General features: G+C 40.3%; 1 protein-coding gene across 6 annotated transcripts; it reads left to right on the top strand.

The window, feature by feature from the left end:
• Positions 1-1,422: 1,422 nt before the first annotated feature.
• exoc1 (exocyst complex component 1) lies at positions 1,423-22,301 on the top strand. Of its 6 annotated transcripts, XM_017688113.2 has the most exons (21): positions 1,423-1,597; positions 2,442-2,573; positions 2,751-2,881; positions 3,118-3,277; positions 3,612-3,629; positions 5,879-6,066; positions 6,531-6,758; positions 7,608-7,740; positions 8,464-8,573; positions 8,878-8,946; positions 9,716-9,865; positions 11,167-11,275; positions 14,003-14,047; positions 15,486-15,649; positions 15,798-15,899; positions 15,993-16,069; positions 17,276-17,504; positions 17,682-17,865; positions 19,639-19,838; positions 20,966-21,160; positions 21,408-22,301. In XM_017688113.2, the coding sequence occupies exons 2-21, from the start codon at positions 2,450-2,452 to the stop codon at positions 21,558-21,560; spliced, it is 2,769 nt and encodes a 922-aa protein (XP_017543602.1). In that variant the 5' UTR covers positions 1,423-1,597; positions 2,442-2,449; the 3' UTR covers positions 21,561-22,301. The 6 variants fall into 6 exon arrangements, with proteins under 6 accessions (XP_017543602.1, XP_017543619.1, XP_017543611.1 ...); XM_017688130.2 differs by lacking the exon at positions 14,003-14,047; XM_017688122.2 differs by lacking the exon at positions 3,612-3,629.

Below are 22,301 nucleotides of genomic sequence, written 5' to 3' on the forward strand. Positions count from 1 at the left end.
TCTTTTATATCATTTAGGTTGGGGGTTCATGATCATCTGTAAGCTGTATGTGTCATTTTGACATTAAGAAATGGGTTCAAATCAGGTTCACCTCCTCTAACATTTTTGGCTGTTAGTCCTCAGCTAGGCTGTCACTGGGCTTTAATTCCCCACTCTTCCTGGGTGGCTGCCCAGGGCTCTGACCAAACTTTCCTGCCAACCTATGCATGCATATGTATATATAATCACTGCAGGGTAAAAATAGCTGAGACACTAGCTAAAAACAAAGACAAATCTCCGGTGTAGCAATGGAGTAATGGCCCACTCTTAAATACTTAGACCACAATCACCACTTTGGAGGTAAAACAGAGGGGACGGAGCATATAAATGGCCAGTAAAAGGCAGACTGAACATAAAAAAACCCAAACTCATCATGCACTGTGAGTCACTGCAAGCTGAGTGTACATGAGAGGTGTTGCTGAAATGAAAGGTCGCCCTCACACTCTTTAGGGTTTGTCTTTTATCAGGCTGCCACGTCCACCTGTTGTCTTCACAGGCCGCGGTGGACCATCGTGACCCTCAGCTGTCAGGAAAACACACTGTCACTTTTCTTCACATACTCTTTTGACGAGACCAAAAAGCTAAAGTACTCAGGAGAAAACATGATTGCTTTAGAAACTGCTTAAAGCTGCATGTTACATGCTAACTTAGTGTTCATGGGCCTCTACATTTTTATACATATTTTATTTGTTGAATGTGGCATGAGCAAATACATGAAGCCTTTAAACGAACATTCTACTGATTTCTTAAGATTTCTGCATAAGTCCAGGGCTGAGATGTGCACAAAGTCAGTGGTGGTCTGATGTGAAATTATGTATTGCATAACTTAATGACTCGGATGTGTTTACAGTGGTGGTGATAGGAACCAGAGGTCACAAAGCCTAGAACACAAACATAGCCATTTTATTTATTGTCTGAAGTGGCCAGTAACTCTACACGTCTAACCTTAGTTGTAAATGTAATGCTGATAATGATAAAATAGTGGCACCTTGCATGGATTTGAACAAACACATTTTAGGCTCGAAGTTGATCTCAAAACGACCATATCTAAGGTATAAGGCCGTGTATTTCTTAGCCAGTTCATGGAATAACTTTCTGTGATGTGGATTTTAGAGGCATAAAACAGACGTCTGGTTCCCATCACCATCACTGAAGAATTCTGACTCGGTGTGTTTCTCTAGGCTAGAGCATTTCACACCAAACCAAAACCACTCTACATGACTGTTTACATCTTAATTTAATTGTACAGAAATAATGTACAAACCTCCTTCGTGCTCGTCGTTCGTGTTTTTTGTGAAGTGTAATTGTTTGCTATTAGTAACTGCGCCGCTCGCATTCGCTCCAGGCCGGTAGGTGGTGCTGCAGTAAAGCCCGGGAGTTCAGTAACGCTGAATGAAGCGGAAACCAAGCTGTTGTTGTGGTCCTGTGTGTTATTGGGCTGTGGCTGGAAAATGGACACTGACATTAGCGCACTTTAACACGTAAATGTGGATATATTCGTAAATTAAAGGAGACGCGTTTGTAGTTTAACATCTTCTCCGAGCAGGTCTATTTTGAGGTAAGATGTTTTCGGTTTTTCGCAGTTGTTCGCGGTTTTCACAGCGGTCGCAAGTGCTCGGCCTTTCCCGTGTCGGCTGTAACGTTAGAAAGGCCTAAATTTCAAACGTTAACCAGGCATACATTCTTTTGGGTGGTCAGCAGTGATATCTGTGCAGTTATGTAGCGTTGAGAAGTGACAGACCTTGGAGAGGACATTGCAGAGAATTTGTAAATCAGTAAGTTAACGCCCGAGATGTCCGAGAGGTTGCTTGTTGCAGGCTGTCGTTAGCTCGCTATCAGCCGTTTCGACAGCTGGCACATTTTCATTACTGTGGCACCAAATGAAAACTGTAGACTATTTCATGGAGGTAAACCGCCTCTGACGTCTGGCGTCGCCCCTCTCCTGCTGAAGTAACTGACCAGTTCTGACCGGTGTTTTCCGTCTCAGCCTGCTGTCATTTCCCTCTGGTCCTCCTGCCCGGTCCAGTTTAATTCTCTGCGCTTTAGTTACATATCACATATTGAGGTACCTCCCAGTGCAGGTGGAAAACAGGCCAGGAGTTGGGAACCAGTAGCAGAGGGTCTGTCAGGTCTACTAAAATGGTCCCTACCTTTCTGTTGCAGTGAGTTTTCCACTGATTGTTTTTGGAATCCATTAAATTCAATTCAGTGTCACTAGTGAATGTGTTTGATGGAGTGATGGTACAAATTAAATGTCCTTGAATGGTTACTATGTATTCTTTATTCATGCAACAACACACGAAAGTAACAGGCAGATGGGAAAAAAGATCATCAGTGTGCTTCTTTATTTCATATGGAATTAGTACATCTCATACCAGCTTGATGTTCTGCACTGTTTTTAGGAGGAAGGATGACTGCCATAAAGCACGCTCTTCAGAGGGACATCTTTACTCCCAATGATGAGCGCCTGCTCAGCATCGTCAACGTCTGCAAGGCAGGGAAGAAGAAGAAGAACTGTTTCCTCTGTGCCACAGGTAGGTGACGAAACGTACCTTGACATCAGTTAACAAAAAAACTAATCCTACATGAGATTCTGAGGTTTTCAATCTTGGGAACTGGCCAAAGCTGTTATCATCTAAGCACAGCTGTGGCACAGATGCACAATAAAGGCTTCAACTGGTGCTAAAACAGTTTTGTGTCTTGTTTTCTAGTGACAACAGAACGTCCTGTACAGGTCAAGGTGGTGAAGGTGAAGAAGTCAGACAAAGGAGACTTCTACAAGAGACAGATGGCCTGGGAGCTCCGTGACTTGGCAGAGGTTGATGCCAAAGATGCTACCAAGGTGGGAGCTTTTATGTGGAATTTCAGACTTAAAGTTTGTATCAGGACTTAATGGAAGAAGTGATAAATAAAATGTCTCAGTATTAGTGGGTAAAAATGCAACCGTAACTGTGAACAAGCAGGATTATTAAACATTCATATTGCAGCCTCGCAAGTGTCTGAAACATGCTATGTAGTGTTTGCCAGTACTTCCATGTTCTCAGTGTTCTCTGTTCTTGTCTCGTTTTCACCCTGTAGGAGAACCCTGAGTTTGACCTGCACTTTGAGAAGGTTTATCGCTGGGTGGCCAGCAGCACAGCAGAGAAGAACTCCTTCATTTCCTGCATCTGGAAACTGAACCAGCGTTACCTAAGGAAGAAAGTAGAGTTCGTCAATGTCAGCGCCCAGCTGCTAGAAGGTAGATCTTACTGTTGCACCCACTGGAGCATTAATGGCATGCGCATTTTGCTTTACTGGTGATGTTTTGTAACTACTACTATGTACTGTAGTAATAATATAGAGTTTTGTTATCAGAACTCGTATGATGTGACTAATGATTGCATGTAATGTAACTTTTCTTAGGAAATGATTATAAATGCAGTCAACTAGGTACTTATATTAAACTCTGTTAATATCCTGATTTAACATCTCTGTCTTGCTCTCTCTCTCCCCTTTCTGTATCTCTTTCACTGAGTGACATTATAATATTTGTTAACTTCTGTACTCTTCTTTCTAAATTTCTCACTGGTCAGAGCTTCCTAAAGCTGAAGGTTGGTACTGTGCCTGATTTTTCCTTCCTTCATTTTCATTCATCTTTTAATTTTTCTTTTTTCTGTTTCTTATTCCCTCATTCAGTTTCAGCCTTGTCTTTAAAAGTTGTCTTGTCAGTTTGAACTCACCTTCATACATGCATAGTTGTTTGACTCATCTATGCAAAGAGAGTTTTTTTTACTGCCAGCCTGGAGGGCTGCATATTAATAGTTCTATTAAAATAACAGTGTTGTATTGTTTCCCAATGTGTTTGAATTTAGAACAGCATCAGTTTTGCATTAGAATTCAAAAAACGTGTGCAGAAATCTGAGCACCTGTTTCTCTAATTCACCGTAGCCAATGATCAGAAGTGTGCCGCGTCACTTCGAGCACACAGAGATACACTATATGTCCAAAAATTTGTGGACACCCCTTCTTATTAAATTCAAATGCACACACAGCTTGTGTATTCTCAATAGAAATGCATTGACAATAGAACAGGATGCTCTGTAGCAGCTGTACATGAGCCTTACAGTGTAAGGACTTTTGCTGTGGAGCAGTGGAACTGCACTCTCTAGAGTGATGAAGCACCAGCCAGTACCTTTGGGATGAGTTGACGTGGCGTTTGTGATCCAGAACTAATCATCCAGCATCGATACCTGCTCTGAATTGTGCTCCTGCTGCTGAATGTAATCAGGTCCTCACAGCAGAGCTCCATCCTTTAGTGTAAATCTTTCCCCAAATAGTAGAGACAGTAACTGCAGCAGAGGGAGGGGGGGACTCCTTTTCATTACTCTTGATTTTGGGTGAAACATTGGATGAGTGGGTGTCCACAAACTTGTCGCCATATAATGTGTCTATGCATTTGTGAGGTCCTGCTCATGTAGGTTCATGTCAGCTACCTTTCTTTAAACGATGCACACCTGAATGCTGATAGCTTGTAACCCCTCCTTCTTAAAAAAACAATTTAATTAAATGTTTTGTTTCTATATTATATAAACAAAAGCATAAATAATATATTTGTTAAATATGGTTCTGTATTAACTAGTTCTTTATTAGTGCTATCATACATGCATTGCAAGTTATGCAGTGTAAGAACTTAACTGGTGAACAAATATAAGGTTATAATTGTAGGAAGGAAACTGGTGTTGTAATATATAATTTTAGTAAAAATTGTAATCTAAATTTTGAGGCAAAAAAACATGTTTTCCATTTAATCATGCAGCCCTTCCAGACTGTGTGCAGTGTGTGTGTGTGTGTGTGTGTGTGTGTGTGTGTGTGTGTGGGTGTGGATACTGATATGCATTCTTATGCATAAGTTTTGTCTGTGTATATTTGATCAAAGAAGAGGTGGGAGTGATATTTTGAGGCGCTCCTGAGCGGCACTACCAACAAGGCATTCACCCTGACGTTGTAAGTTTGACCCTCGGCAGTGCCTCAGCCTTCCTTACCATAGCCATCCATAACAGAAATTGTAGAAGAGCATTGACCTGTCCTGTGATGAGGCATTATTGGCAGTTTGAAAAGATACCTAGGTAGCAGGTCAAGGACAAAATTGAGGAGAAAATCAAAAAGCAAGCAATAAAATAGCTGCAAAAGATCTTAAAGAAAAAAGTACATCTTTTGAGGAAAAAAAAAAACGCATCTTTTCTAGTGCCAATCAGAGCTTTTAAATGCAGTTTTGTTTTTTTTTTTTCTATTTGTGAAAGGCATGCTTCTAAAGTGAGATGTCAAAGGTAATACTAATTATAGTTGGTTCTGTTCATTTACCTTACCTGACGGGGAGAAATAATTTATAGAAACGTTTATAGACACACAATAAAATTGTCTCGAGAGTAATGATTACATGTATTCTTATGTTATTAGACCTGTCCATAAAATAGTAGCACAGCTGCAGTTTTTCCTGTTATGTTCTGTGTCACTTAGAAACATATGGAAAGTAACTTTTGCACTGTGTCTTACTTTAGGAGCACACAATACACGAAAAAAACGACATTTAAAAACTCTGAAGGCTGGAAAATATGTTGAGATGCATCAGGTCATCACTGAGCCTTGTTTTTTTCTTCTTCTAAAATGGCTTTTCAAAAAGCAGATTACCTGGAACATCTCATTCATCTGATTGCTATTGGATGAAACAAACATATTCTGCTCCAGTGCATTTTGTGTTCACCCCACTGGTGATTTGCTTTTGTGTGTGTGCGTGTAAGAAGGGAAGTAGCGCCTTAGACATTCTGCCTCACATCCATAACTCATCACGTTTCCTCCTCAGAGTCAGTACCCAGCGGTGAGAGCCAGAGTGTTGCCGGGGGTGACGAGGATACTCTGGATGACTACCAGGAGCTGAATGCTCGGGAGGAGCAGGACATTGAGAACATGATGGAGGTGTGTGAATACGCCATCTCCAATGCTGAGGCCTTCGCAGAGAAACTCTCCCGGGAGCTGCAGGTCCTGGATGGGGTGAGTGCCGACACTTTGAGCTGAAGCCGGCAATTTTTTATAAGGGAGTTATTACGTCCGCATAGGATAACCTGTAATGATCCATTGCATGGGATCCAGTGGTTTTTGTAAACCGCTGTTTTTACAAAGTCAATAATTGTCATTATTATCATTTTGAGATGTATTTGGTTCATGTAGAACAGTTATTTATTGATTACTTTACACGCAACTACTTTTATAGTTAGTTATGTAACAAATCATTCATTTTATTTATCTTGTGGCTTGAATCTGCGCTTTCAACTTGGTCTTTTTACTTACAAGAAATGGTAAAAATGTGAAGCAGGTTGTTTTCTTTCCATAGAACTAGACTCGATGCACAACAATACGTTTTTAATTCAATTCAAATTCTAAAGAGGAAAAAAAAATCTCTCTTCCTCCCCACTCCCCATCCTGGTTCTCCTGCCTTTTCCAAACCTGTCTTCCAGGCAAACATCCAGTCAATCATGGCATCAGAGAAGCAGGTAAACATTCTTATGCAGCTGCTGGATGAGGCTCTGACTGAAGTGGACACCATTGAGGCCAAACTGCTGAGTTACGAGGAGATGCTGCAGAGTGTCAAGGAGCAGATGGACCAGATCTCACAGAGCAACCGACTCATTCAGATCAGCAACACAAACAACAGCAAACTGCTGGACGAGATCCAGTTCCTAGTGGTGAGGAGCAAATTCAAAGTAGATTTATTGGAATAAGTGTTGTGAGTACAGTGTTGCCAAAGCATTAAAAAAAACTAGAAAGCAAAAAAAACAAAAAACAAACATAGAATTAATAATAGATGTGATATTAGTCTTATTGAAGTAACATCAACAATATTAAAATATATAAAGTAAGTAATTAAGGAGCACTGAGGAACCTTTTGTTGGGGGTGGGGGGAGGGTGGTTCAGCCAAACCATTTGACAATTAGGCTGAGTGAAATAAATCATGGTTATGGTTGTAGCTGTGATGGAATAGTTTAGAACGAAGTCACATCTACACAGCGTTTGCCAAAAGTAGTCAATCAGCCATGACATGCTTTGTGTCTGAAGTTAGTTTTTTTTTTTTTTTTTTTTTTTTTTTTTTTTTTTTGTGGTGGAGTTTTGAGGCTAATGCAGCTAAACGCATCACAGCTTATTCCATGTCAGTTAGCACTGTGTAAAAACTGTGTGCCTAAATCATTGCACAGTTCTTGGCTCTTGTTGTTATTTGCAGCAGGGTTCCTTCATGAGGAGGTGCAATTCAGCAGTGTGCAGTCTGACTGGCTCTTGTGCTGGGCTATGCTCATCTGGTGTGACAGACTGCAGGCGAAGTTTAGTTTGTTGTAAATTGCACAAAAAATTTGTTGAAATTTAGTACCTTAAGCATAACATCATTATGGAGGAAAACATGACTGTAAATTCAGATTATCTTTAGCAAAAACTAGTTTTGAACACCATACAAGGGAAACTTTGTGTAATTAAACTTTTTCTCCAAGCTATTTCTTTAACTGTATGGTTCTGTCTTTTTTTGTTTATTGCTTTCTCTGCAGAATTACATGGATCTGTCTAAAGGGCATATAAGAGCTCTGCAAGAGGGAGACCTGTCGACTCCTAAAGGCATCGAGGCTTGCATCAACGCCTCAGAGGCTCTGCTGCAGTGCATGAATGTAGCACTCCGTCCAGGTGTGTGAGATGTTAAGCTGCAATACAATGTGCGGAAATAGTGTTTACTGCAAACAGATGGTCAAATTAAATGTTTTGTCAAATTCAATTGGTCAAATTAAATGTTTTGTGGAAGTGAAAATAATACGTTAACACATTATTTACATTTAACAAGCCTAAAATGTTTAGTCTACAACTAAAATGAAAATAGAAAACATTAAACGTCCTGTAACTTTTGCTCAGGCCACATTTCCCAATATGTTATGTTTGGCAAATGAACAGTAATTGTGCTTTAAATATGTAAACATGTTCTCTGTATATGATGTTAACTTATTTTCACTTAGAAAATAAAATAAAAAAAACGTGGATGCATATGATGATGTATTAAAATTGACTAACTGCATATGTGAATACCTTTCATGCCTTGAATGTTAGACTGACATTAAGGATTGAACTGTCCATAAAGTTTCTGATAAACATTTGATGGCAGTGAAGTAGGATGTGTGTGTGCATGTCAACAGCATTGGAACAAAGCCTTGTTTTTCCATTTTGGTCCTTTTTTTAACATAATTACCAGCTGCTTCTTACATTGTGTCTAAATTTCATGACAAATAAAAATCAAACAAACAGAAATGGTCCAAAATGAAATCCATTAAAAGTTAAGAATGTTTTTTCATTCTCCTTAAAATTTCTTTTTTGGAGAGATGAGGTTTTGTTCTGACAGCGATGATATGTTTCTGTTAGGTCATGATAAGCTGACGGCCGTGAAGCAGCAGCAGAGTCTGTTCAATGATCTCAGAGGCATTTTCGCCCGACGCCTCACCAACCACCTCAACAATGTGTTTGTACAGCAGGTAACACACACACACACACACACACACAAAAATGTTGACATGTTGTGTATGTTGACATGTTATGTAAAATGCAAGGCTCAGGGCGTACATATTTCCCCAAGTTCTCTTTCCTATTTAGCTGTTGTTTATTTTCCTTTCTCTTCTCTTGTTTTCTATATCCTAAGTGTGATCATGATTATTTTCTTTGACTGGTCTCCTCCTGTTCTGATTGGTCTTCTCTGTTCTTTGATTGGTCTGCTTTTGTTCTGATTGGTCACCTGTCCTGTCTCTCTGTGCCACCTTGCTTTACTCTGCTCTCTGTCAGTTCAACCACTTCAGTCACTTCAAAATGACCATCCCTCAATTCTATAGGTCGTCCTGTTTGTCACTCCCTGTGAGTACGCCCTCCTTAGCACCCCTCTTTGACCCAGCCATGCTAGTCTGACATGTGTCTTTCACTTGCTTCACTAACAGTCTTCTGCCATTGAATGCCTTCGTTTCCACAGAAGCATGTATGTGGTGCGTTCTTCATCTCAGGATCCCTAGAAGTCCATGAACTCACTTCAGCAGGCTCTGTCTGAATTTAACTCTCAATCTCGCCCCCTTGTGGAATGGAGAGAGAGTGCACTGTTTTGCTCAGTGATTGTGTTTTTATGCCTCCTGGTATTGTTGTGGTGAAATATTGAGACCTTTAAGAAATGTTGATGCATGCTATAACTCTAGTTGTTTGATACACCATACAAATAGTAGATACATAGAGGTAATAAGTGCTGGCTGAAGAAGCTCTGAAAGCACGTTGTTGGATTTGGGGAAAGAGAGCACGTCTGCAAGTCTTGTGAGAAAAGCTTTGAGTGCCTTACAAGGCTGAAATGTGATAGATGCTGAATGTTAGTTTAGACTAACTACTGCTTGGGCTTTAGGCTGTCTAAATATCATCATAACAGCATCCCTGTAAGATTGTATTTCATTGACCTGCTTATTTCTTACAGTGATGACTTTGGATATTGTGGGTTTGTGTTTTTACTTCATGGTCCTTGTATACTGAGCTTGTGTTATGCTTAGACTTGAACACTTACATTTTGTGTGTGTGTGTGTGTGTGTGTGTGTGTGTGTGTGTGTGTGTGTGTGTGTGTGTATGTATATACGCACGCACGTATGTATAGGGTCATGATCAGAGCTCAACACTGTCTCAGCACACGGCAGAGCTCACCCTGCCCAAGCACAACCCACTGCACAGGGATCTGCTCAGATACGCCAAACTGATGGAGTGGCTAAAGAACACGCAGCGAGAGAAGTATGAGGGCCTGTCCAGGGTAAGTGCTCTTCATCAGCACCACAGGACCATTTGCCAAAATTAGTAGCACTAGTGTCATGGTCCTGGAGGGCAGGTGTCCAACACAGTTTGGTCATAAGCCAGCTCAAACACACTTATTCAACAGTTAAAAGTTTATTTATGTTTGTTTGAGCAGGACAATCACTAGTGCTGGACTCCAGGCCTTTAGGACTAGAATTGACAATAGAATACTCATAGTATATGAATTTCATAATTATAAGTAACCACATTAGGCCTGTGCTTGGTGATGGTTAATTGAGTTACTGTGCTAACAGCCTGCTGTTATGATAAAAATGTATTACCATCTATTTAAAAACAGTTCTTCATTCATTCGTTTATTTATTTATTTATTTCTTAACTTATTTCATGCAAACAGTAGCAAGCCAACAATATTCTTACTCAAAAACCCTACTGAACCTTTAAACGCTGGGTGATCCTACTTTAATACCACATTTAACACAATTGTTCTAGAAATACAGTTGCACTGGTTATACATGGTCTGTGCTGCAGGCAGATATCTATACAAAAAGTTGCTTGGTGTGGTGTACGTTGTAGGACATGTTCAGAAAACCATCAGGTTTCAAACTGAACTTCAGCTTCATCTGGGGAAAACATTTGAGTAAATCATGTCTCAGCTCTCATTCATCAGGCAAATACATTTTCAAATGGCCTCCGCTGAAACAACTACAGAGAACAAGGCAAAGGGCTAGGCTAAGCAAATACAAACTCTCAGACATTAATGTTTGTGTAATGTTCATAATTCTGTTACATTTATGCAAGATCACTTACAGTTTTGTGGCCCAATTGAAGATCACAATATCCTACTACCACAACTTTTAATGCTCATTATTATATTATTTTATTTGTCAAAGATTAAACCTTAACTCACGCCCCTTCACTGTGTTTTTTCTTACGTCTGCATGTAAGGGACTGTCAGAAAATTACAGGACAAAACAGTAAAGCCAAGAATATTAAAAAAACTGTTTCACCGCATTTTCGTTCCACACAGTTGCCCAAATAAGAGGAAAAAGTATGTGAAAGAATCCTAGCACTAAATATTATCACTGTCCCAATAACTTCCAAGTAACTTCCAGATAACAGTCCCAATACCGTTCTAAATCAGGATTATACAAGCTTTAAATGCTTTTTGATATTTCAAAAGGAATATTCGAATATTCATTCTTGTGCGTCTGTCAAAATTCAAGCTCTTTTTTTTTTCTTGCACATAAGTAAAGCTAAATTTGTACTGTGTCCTGTCACTGTTCTCCTTCCTTCTTTCAGACCTATGTTGACTACATGACTCGATTATATGAGAGGGAAATCAAAGATTTCTTCGAGGTTGCAAAAATCAAAATGGCGGGAACTACAAAGGAAGGGAAGGGAAAGTTTGGTAAGACTTTTTTTCTTTTCACGAATACTTGTAATAGTTTTCAGGGTCTAGTTTGTGGTGTGTGCTCTCTTCGCTGTTTGTCCTCTTGTTGCAGTGTCTTTTTGGTAGCATGCTGTTCAGTTGCATTTGTCTGACTCTGTGTCTGTTTTTTGCAGTAATGAGGAATTACAGAGTTTTGTCATTACTTGCTCTGATGATGCTGTTAATGACAAACACAGTTTAGTGTGGTGATGTCAAAAGCACTGGACAGACCGACTGAAATGGAAATGACTCCCTACTGAGAGCTTAAATGTAACTCTAATAGGGAGACATTTTTAAGATTCAGCTCTCACTGGAAAATGTCTTGGTGTTTATGTAATGATGTAAAACATCTTTAACATCACCTGGTCTGTTGCCATAGTAATGTCCTGACATGTGCTGTGTGGCCAGGCTGTATGCCTTAAGAATGATCAAAATCAGGGCCCATGAGTGACCACTTTTCAAGAGGGTTTAGCCATGCTGCTCTCTAGATGGAAAGGATGGCTTCGTTCCCCCTAGTTTTGAGCATTGTCCATCTGACATTCACAGACTTGGGCACTTGCCTCCAAGTGCATCCAGCTGCCATATAAAGTTGTGTGAGCAGCATTTCAAAATGATGCAGTGGCTGGCTTCACATGTCTCGGAGGAAGCATGTACTTGCCTTCGCACTCCCAGGCTGGCTGGTGCTGAATTTCAGGAGAGATTTGGCTAGGATAGGAATTTTTGACAACTAAGGCACTCAAATACAATGTTTCAAATACAGTGTACAGTGTATGAAAAGAAACCTCAAACAGCATTCTAGCATTAACTCGTACTCCTATAGCCCTTACATACAGCACTGTGCAAAAGTCTGAGATCACCCTTGCTTTAATATCCTGTCAAAACAGCCATTACGTACAAGTTATTCATTTTTTGGATGATAATACACTCGCTTAAGGAAGGAAAATACAACCCCAATTCCAAAGAAGTTGGGACAGGGGCATGTTTACCACTGTGTTACATCACCTTTCCTCTTAACAACACTCAATAAGCGTTTGGGAACTGAGGACACTAATTGTTGAAGCTTTGTAGGTGGAATTCTTTCCCATTCTTGCTTGATGTACAACTTCAGTTGCTCAACAGTCCGGGGTCTCCGTTGTTGTATTTTGCGCTTCATAATGCCTCTTTGGCCCGGAGGACACGACATCCATGATTTCCAAATGAAATTTGAAATGTGGACTCGTCAGACCACAGGACACTTTTCCACTTCGCGTCAGTCCATCTCAGATGAGCTCGGGCCCAGAGAAGCCGGCGGTGTTTCTGGGTGTTGTTGATATATGTCTTTTGCTTTGCATGGCAGAGTTTTAACTTGCACTTGTAGATGGAGCGACGAACTGTGTTCACTGACAGTGGTTTTCTGAAGTGTCCTGAGCCCATGTGGTAATATCCATTACAGAATGATGTCGGATTTTAATGCAGTGCTGCCTGAGGGATCAAAGGTCACGGGCATTCAGTGTTGGTTTTCTGTCTTGCCGCTTACTTGCAGAGATTTCTCCAGATTCTCTGAATCTTTTGAAGATATTATGGACTGTAGATGATGAAATCCCTAAATTCCTTGCAATTGCACATTGAGAAACATTGTTCTTAAACTTTTGGACTATTGTTCACAAAGTGGTGAACCTCGCCCATCCTTGCTTGTGAATAACTGAACCTTTCAGGGATGCTCCCTTTATACCCAGTCATGACACTCACCTGTTTCCAATTAAACTGTTCACCTGTGGAATGTTCCAAGTGATTTTTGTGCATTCCTCAACTTTCCCTGTCTTTTATTGCCCCTGTCCCAACTTCTTTGGAACGTGTTGCAGGCTTCAAATTCAATATTGCATTTTGCAAATATTGGACAATAAAATGGCTGGATGGATGGATTGTACTTTACTGAAGTATTATTCTGATTAAATATTTGTACTCAATTACATTTCCAAATAAATAAATCACTGTTGTCAGAAGAAAACTTTTTATCTCCAAAAATGATGACCTTACAGGAGAAGGGAAAAACCTACTTTACTTTTAATGTAGTGTAGGTCAATGGAACCAGACTTTTTTCCAAATCATTTTGGACTCATTCTTCTGGTCCATTCATGATGATATCTACACACAATATAAATGGCAACAGGCGTTTTCATCTCATGTCAAAAACTGAAAAAAAAAAAAGGTTTATTTTTTTTTCTCTCGACAGCAGTGAAATAGATAAAGTCAGAGACCAGAGATTAACTAAATGAAAGGCTGGTCTCTGACTTTTACACAGTACTGTATTTGAAGCCCCCAATAAACGCATGAAGGTTTGGTTTGTTTGGTATGAATAATATGTGCACAGTTGCTCTCAATGTAGCGAGTCACAAGACATACTTAGAATCTTTTCTCAGCACAATGTTTATGGCTTTAATTTAATATTGACTTTCCTTAATAATACAATGCCATTCCAAACCACACCAGCAGATGGATGGCATTTCTTCAGTCTCAGAGTTTGCTTTGTCATGTGAGGAAACAAAATCCTTGTGAATTTTGTTGTTTTTTTGAGCGGCTACTAAGCCTGCGAGCCTAAACTCAGCCACTGCAGTGCATGTCAGTATGTGACCTCTGACCTCTAACCCCTAACCCCTGAGCCCTGCTGCATGTCAAGAGCCTAACGTGTCTCTGTCTCTGATGCCTGCCTTTCTAACCGGCCTGCAGCCACGCTTCCTCGGAAAGAGAGCGCTCTCAAACAGGAGACCGAAAGTAAGTACCACCACCCCACGCAGCGCATTTCCTACAATGCTTCACGTTCTCTCAGAGGAAGAGTATGAAAACACCCGTCTTACATTACAGTACAACACTGTTCCTGACGTCCAAAACTCAAATGACAAGCCCATTTTTTTCTTCTCTTCACTAAGCTTGAAGAGCTTGTACTGATTTGCAGCTTAATTCACCAAATGCACAAGAACAGGTTCACATTCATCTTATTCAGACCTCTGCCAGCAGATCACCTTCATCACACACATGGCTTATGTGTCTTTCATTGGACATTTCTGTGTGCACATCCCCACAAAATGTCTATGATGATCAGACTAACTTCATGTTTCATTTGTCATATGCTTTATGGAGTTTTGTGTGTGTTTTACGCAGGCTACCGAAAACTGATTATATTTGGACTGTCCTAGAACTTCATTCTCAGAGTTCTGTATTGTAATTAAGTGTCAAAACACAGCATTCGAGTGTGAACCAACATATCAGTGTTGTTTTTTCAGCCAAATTCCCATTTAATCAAGTATTTGGCCAAGACTGCACAAAAAAGATTTGAAATCACATTATATTCTAAATATAGATGTAATAATAATCTTTTATTTAGGGGAAAATCTTGATGTACTACAAAAGTAAAGCTGTAACCATGGACAAAATGTAATACATAGCAGAAATGAAAAATAAATAACTAATAAAAGATGCAGACTGCTATAACATTTAATATAAGGCCTTACTAAATCAAATGCCTCTGTGCCATGTTCTGTGTCGCGCTATACCATTTAGGATTTTTTAAATAAAAATGTCTTTAAGCTGCTTTTAAAAGAAGTCAGATGAGCCTGAGTAGAGCCTTAACCCATGTAAAATGTGACACTTGCATAAAACATCAATTTCAGCCTTAAATTTTCCCTTTACCTTAAATGAGCTACGTAAAATTGGGTGAAAAAAATTAGTAAAAAATTCTTAATTGTAAAAATTGCGTTTTAAACAGCACGTTTAAGTTACAGCTTCAGTTATTCACTGTTTCCTCTAGGATTTTTTTCAGCAGGGGTGGCAAGGCCACGCTCCGCCCTCAGAGTCGCTTACCAGTATGCACTACTAGATTGTGCTCTAGTAGTGGGGGGGGAATGTTTGATATATTCTGATTGATCTGAAAAGTGACCTGGTTTGGAAACAGCACTACATAATGTATATAGCAGAAATATTGTTTTTTGACAGGTTCAAAATTTGAGTTTAAATTCTTCTTGTAAGTTTTTAACTTAAGATAAATGTGTAAGATTTTTTATGCAAGGGACCATTAAGGCCTAAGGAATGTCGATGGACCACGTAGACAACAGCAGCACAGTGTCTGTTTAGGTGTCAGTATAAGAATGGGAAGTAACTGTGGAGTATCTGTGAATTCTCTGAGTTCTCCGTTTTCCACCTGCCACTGCCTCAGGCCTGCATGGGAGCTCAGGGAAACTGACTGGTTCCACGTCCAGTCTCAACAAGCTGGCGGTCAGCAGCTCCAACAGCCGCCGCTCACAGTCCTCCTCTCTGCTCGACATGGGCAACATGTCTGCCTCTGACCTGGACGTGGCAGATAGGACCAAGTTTGACAAGGTGAGGTTTAATTATTAAGACAGAAAACCTATATCTTTTAACCTGTAGGATTCCAATAACCGTAATCGCACAACTGCAGTATATGTTTTGACCTGTAGGTTTTTGAGGCGGAATGAGGTGTGTATATGACTTCTTTGTTTGTCTGTAGATCTTCGAGCAAGTGCTCAGCGAGTTAGAGCCACTGTGTCTTGCTGAGCAGGATTTCATAAGCAAGTTCTTTAAGCTGCAGCAGCAGCCAGCTCTGGCTCAGGTTTGTGTGTACTTTTGAACTGTGTGTGCCCTTCAGAACTGTGGTTTTTGAGCTGCTTACATGTCTCAAACAAGTACTGTGGGTCTTAAATAGGGAGAAAACACAGATGATTCTGATGGCGCAGCCCACTCCAGACCAGTCAGCGAGCACAGACACTCCATTTCATCAGAGTGAGTGAGAGCTCATCTTTCCTACTTACAGTCTTTCATCATGGGGCAGACTGTTTTATTAGCAGTGGTTTTGTAGCCTGAATGTTTCATAGTAATGATAAAAAAAGCACTGCAAATAACCTGCTCCATTATTTCTATAATGAAATAAGCTTTTGATTATTATTCAATTTCTGGACAAATCTAACGCTGGGTTTACATTGTGCTGGCAAATGTGACATTAAATTGTCTCCACATCAACAGCAGCAGCAGCATACTCCAGTGGCCAATGGAACGTTCTGTTTTCCCAATTTTAACGGCAACTGCGGCGTAGGAATAAACCAGATATTGATATTTTTTGGGATTGGCCGTAGATATTGAATGTTTCATTGCTGAAGTCCAGACGCTGGTGATGCTGTCAGCGTGGCAGCGTTTCTATGGCTGCATGCCACCATCAGTCATATATTGCTATGAGCTATGCACAGAATGTTTTTTCCAATGGCAACATGTAAACACAGTATACATATCCTGTCTTTTTCATCTACTTCAGTTCCTTTCCCCCATTTACCACCATCATTTAAAATTCTACCTCTGTAACAAGCATTCTGTTTCTTATGATGCAGGTAAACTGTAGAAGCCATGTTTCCTAAAAATCCTGTAAAGTAACAACGTTGCGTAGTATACAAGTATTATAAGGTGTTTTAGAGAGCACTGTTATCTCTATATATTATAGAGATCTAAATAGTTAAAGCCACAGCAATATTTGGGCATTTGAACATCTCCCTGGGTGGAAATGAAGCAGAAAGAATGGTTTGCAACATCAGTTGTGCTTCAAATGCTTTTGTGCAAATGAATCTGATGATTATGGGCACGTTTTGATATTCAAAGAGCCTGTGCATGTTAACATGGTCTGAAAAACTCTTGTGAAATCTGACCCAATGCCTTTTAAATGACTACTTCAGGCTGTACAGGGGCACTCACAGTGGTATATGGATGCCATATTTTAGCATATTTTTTCCTCCTGGTTCAGATATGCTACTTCTTTCAGTTTTAACTTGCATAGTACAGCTTTAAAGCTTCAACAGTAATAAATCAACATTAACAGTTTTTCATAATAGCATTGTTGACAGCCCTACAGAGGAGCACATATAGTTTTACACTTTTTCATTTGTTTAATTTTTACCTGCATAAATCTCCACCTCTCTATTTCTCACCTTTTATCGCTCTTAGGAAAGACATGGTCCGGCAGATGATGAATAAGATCTTCCAGAGCATTGAGACAGAGCTGAACAGTCTTATAGCGCTCGGCGATAAGATTGACAGCTTCAACTCGCTCTACATGCTGGTGAAGATGAGCCACCACGTGTGGACAGCTGAGAACGTGGACCCTGCCTCTTATCTCAGCACTACCCTGGGCAACGTCCTGGTCACCGTGAAGAGGAACTTCGACAAGTGCATTGTAAGAGGAGATTCAGATACCCAGTACATGCAGTAATTTAGCAGAAGTCTGCAGTGCCATAGTTCACTTAAATATACACTGTCACAGTCATTAATGTTACTGGGTGATATCTCAAGAAGCCAGTCATGTTCCAGGTTTGAATTGAAGCTAATTTGTGTTTGTGCATTTTGTCCTCAGTCTGGGCAGATCAAGCAGATGGAAGATGTGAAGATTTCTAAGAAGAGTAAGGTAGGGATCCTGCCCTTCGTCACAAGCTTTGAGGAGTTTGCCGAACTGGCAGAGACCATTTTTCGTAATGCGGAACGGCGGGGTGATCTGGATAAGGCGTACATCAAACTCATCAGAGCTGTCTTCATGAACGGTAAGACAAATGGTCGAACAGATTTCAGATTTTCAGATTTCAGGAGGCTTGTGGGGCCAGATGTGATCTTGTAATTATTATTATTATTATTGTTAAGTGACCTTTATAAGTCCCATAACAGGGAAATTTCACCTCCACATTGTAACCCATGCATGTAATGAAACACCACATACACACTAGTGAACACACACACTTGCCCGGATCATTGGGCAGCCCTAACCACGGCACCCGGGGAGCAGTTGGGGGTTAGGTGCCTTGCACAAGGGCACCTCTGTCATGTACTGTCATCTAAGGGGATTAAACTGGCAACCTTATAAGGCTGGTTCCCGTAACCCACGACTGCCTCAGTACAGCTCTGTGTCTGCAGCTCAACTTCACGGTCACTGAGAATACACTTCTGCAGCCAACTTGTTAACTACTAGTGTTGGATTGTGATGAAATCCACCTTAAACAAGGGTACACTCCCATTTCACCCCTTGCCCAGCAGTGAGGTCGCTTTTACCTTCTCTGCTATCACTGACGACGGACCCAGTCATTAATGAAGCAAGGTTTTATTATTATTATTATTTTTCATTTAAGGGTTGTCCCGTAATGCATGGGGCAAGATTTAAACCACTACCCCTTGTGACTCAGTTCCAAGGTTTTAGGGTGACACTAGAAATGAAGGGGTAGGGGGAAAAAAAAGAAATGGGATTAGGCCCCAGTTTGGCGGACTCACTCACCGTAGCCTTTTTGTGTTCAGTTCGAAAAAAGCAACAATTCATTCTTTCTAACTTTATAATTATTTGTAAACATGCTGTGGCATATTGTATCGTTTTTCAGAGACGTCCTGGACATTACAGTTGCTAGGCTATAAAGAACCAACTAAAGAACAATTTGAGTGAACCAGTTTGCTACACTGCCACACTGAAGCAGACTAGTACTGCATCACTAATTAGTAAAGAATACCAAAGACAGAAGCTCACCGTTTCTTGGGTGAAGGATGCTAAACAACAAACCTTTCTTGAATTTATAGTTGAACGTCCATTTTTTCCTAACAGACAACATAATCTCATAAGTTTATTTTCAAGGACCCTCTGGAATCTTCGATTTTGACATTTAGGGGGTCCAAGAGGGTTATTGGGGGTGGAGTCCCAGGTTCCCCTGTATTTTTTTGGGTACACCCGCCTAAAACCCAACCCCATATTTTTCTAGCCTGAGCTCTTTAAACATCCAGAGTAATTGATCATTTCAATAATTAATTCCTTTTTAAGAACAATGTTTACTTTAATTGCGTGTAATGTATTCTCTGTGCACAGGACACACATTTACGTGGTACTTAGATGTGTATTTTGATGGGACCTTATAGCCATGCTAACTTTTGTCTATGCACTAACAGCAGGGTTGTTGTCTGTCAGACAGTGCTGACGAGCACACTATCATCCTTTACTTTAGGCTCTGCCTTTACAAGGCATTGGATTGTTTTGGAAATTGCCATTTTTGTTTCCAGCATAATAAGTCTACGTTGCCACCCACAATTAGACCAGAATTTCTTATGGTTTTCATACTTATGAGATCACATCTGACTCAGCAAGACTAGACTTCAGTTTGACTCTAACAGAAGAAAAATATTAAAAAGCAGTGACCTTCAAGTGATTTAGATCATGTTTTTACGGCACAATAATCAGTGAAAGCACATTCCGCAGTATGACAGTAGTTCAATCAGAGACATTTGGCTGCTTTCATATGCTTGAATGCCAACTGGTGTCTGTCTGTCTGTTTGGATGGGAGCAGTGGAGAAAGTGGCCAATGAAAGTCAGAAGACTCCACGTGATGTGGTGATGATGGAGAATTTCCATCATATCTTCTCCACTCTGTCGCGCCTCAAGATCTCGTGCCTGGAGGCGGAGAGAAAAGAAGCCAAGCACAAATACACAGACCATCTGCAGTCTTACGTCATCAACTCACTGGGACAGCCGCTAGAAAAGCTCAATGTAAGGATCCTATGAAGATGCTCTCAACAACATTATAAGAAACTGCACTCAAAAACAAAGTTATTCAAATTAAGTGAATGCAGGGAAACAAACGTTTGTATAGAATTGTTTGTAAAATAATTACTCAACCATCACTTTTTTAATGATCACTAATGTACACTAAAGTACAGCGAACATAATAAATGCATATATAAATATATTTTTAGGCTTGCCATACTTCTAGCCTTCTAGACTTCTCGTTCCTATCATACTGCTACAAACTTCAGTGTTGTCTATGAACAATGCATAGTGATTAAATCAGTATTTCCTCCACGCATTTCCCAACATATTCTCAGTTTCCCAGTGGGATTTGAATGCCTTACTCCTCCTCAAACCACTCCCTCACCCCATGAACTGCATGTTATCTTGCAGTTTCTTGGGATAGCCAGTGGTGTTTATTTTTACAGTGGCGCCAAAAGTATTTAGACACTGACCAGTGGTAAACTTTAGTGAACGGCTCGAAGTTACTTCATATTTGTTTGAGACAAACAGTTTTTGGACAGTGGCAAACAGATTATTTGTGTAGAGTGAGCCTGGAGAAGAATTCCAGTCCAACTGCACAAAAGGTGCTATACAGCGCCAGAACCAGCACAGCAGCGGAAACGTTAAAGTTTGTTTGTTTGTTTGTTTGTTTTTAAACAACAGTGTTGCTGAGCTTATGTTCATTGATGAAGTCTTGAATTCAGAAGTGTACGAAGGCTTTTGGATGCAAACCAGCAGAAGTCTGCAAAGAAATTACTCCAACAGTAATGATAATAAGTGCCCTAGTCGACTTTTGAAAGAGTACTTTACTATAAAAAATGACACGTCTTTGAAATCCTTTGTTTAAAATAAATGCTATGACATTTTGCTTGCTAACAAAAGTAACTTACATTTTTTAGTATTGCACAAGTGTCTAGATATTTTTTGTGGCCATTGTACCTCTGTGCATCTGAGCAGTTCTTTTTGACTACCAGCAGTGTATAAAGCTAACGCACCTCATTATTTTTAAGCGATTTGGCATTTGACAAAAAAAAAAAAAAGCAAACAGAATTTGCTGCACTTTCATTCTCAACATTCTTTATCATGTGTGCGTGGGTGTCCTGCAGCACTTCTTCGAGGGGGTCGAAGCGCGAGTGGCTCAGGGTGTGCGGGAAGAGGAGGTAAGCTACCAGTTGGCCTTCAACAAACAGGAGCTGAGAAAGGTGATTAAAGAATACCCAGGAAAAGAGGTGAAGAAAGGCCTGGACAACCTCTACAAGAAGGTGGACAAGCACCTATGCGAGGAAGAGAGTCTTCTACAGGTGAGAAAAAGAGATGTTTTCCATATACCCTAACGTCATAATTTTATTGGTCTCCCTAATAAGTATGGTCCACTGGCAAATTGTAGGATTGCACTATTCTAATCAGGGTGTACCTTTGGTGTACAGAGTAGAGAAAATAAAACTCTTGCATGCCGACTATGTTCAGTATCAGGGACTATATCCACAAAAAACACACCGAAAGTATTAAAAAATTATATAAATGCTTGTAATTCCTGCTGTCCACTAGGTGGTGTGGCACTCTATGCAGGATGAGTTCATCCGGCAGTACAAGCACTTTGAGGGGCTGATAAACCGCTGCTATCCTGGCTCAGGCATCACAATGGACTTCACAATTCAGGACATGCTGGAGTACTTCTCCAGTATCGCTCAGTCCCACTAGAACTGGAAAAAGAGAGCATGTGTGTCGGGATCACAGACAGTACGGAAGAGGTGCGTGTGAGTACTGAGAGAAAAAGAGGAAGATACTTTGAGTTTGTCATTGTAAGGGGATATGCAGTTGTGAGTATGTCATACATGAATTCAAATTCTTTGGTTTTAATGCTTATCAAAGAAGCATCATTGCTCAAGAAACACTAGAGACTAGAGCAAGGTGAGGGAACTCTGATCCCAGAGGGGCCGGATTCCAGCAAAGTTTGGTGATTTTCCTTCTCAAACAGCAACCTTAAAGGTTTAGTTGGTGTGTTGGAGCAGGGAACTCGCCACAAACTGGCTGTCAGTTTCCCCTACTGCCAGAGGGTTCACATTTTTGTTCCCACCCAGCCTGCACTAACAGATTGTGGATGATCAGGGACGCCCTGAGGACCGGTTTAAGAACAACAAGCATACCTGCTTCATCCAATTCCACCCACATTGAATTTGCAGCAAAATACCATTAAGAAGGCTGGGTTTATGGACTTTTTGAAAATTCTGTACAAGATTACTGTCTTTTGTTTTTTGTCTTATTACAGCAGCAGAATGGTGACACTACTTGAAAAGAACACTGGTAATGAATTTCACATTACAATGACTGAACTTGTTAATCGGTTTTGTAAAGTCACACTGTAACACGCTTTCACTCTGTTGAATTGCACTTGTAATAAGCAACCAATGCCAAATGTAAAATAAAATAGTAAAAACGTCA

Source organism: Pygocentrus nattereri, chromosome 4 (genome assembly GCF_015220715.1).
Source record: "Pygocentrus nattereri isolate fPygNat1 chromosome 4, fPygNat1.pri, whole genome shotgun sequence".
NCBI classification, from domain to species: Eukaryota; Metazoa; Chordata; class Actinopteri; order Characiformes; family Serrasalmidae; genus Pygocentrus; species Pygocentrus nattereri.

What these genes read in the sequence shown, in the direction of transcription:
- exoc1 (XM_017688113.2), top strand. Translation starts at nt 2,450, where the DNA reads ATGACTGCCATAAAGCACGCTCTTCAGAGGGACATCTTTACTCCCAAT. An exon ending in ACGAGATCCAGTTCCTAGTG is followed by an intron (nt 6,759 to 7,607) that starts GTGAGGAGCAAA and finishes CTTTCTCTGCAG; the next exon opens with AATTACATGGATCTGTCTAA. An exon ending in GGAACTTCGACAAGTGCATT is followed by an intron (nt 17,505 to 17,681) that starts GTAAGAGGAGAT and finishes TTTTGTCCTCAG; the next exon opens with TCTGGGCAGATCAAGCAGAT.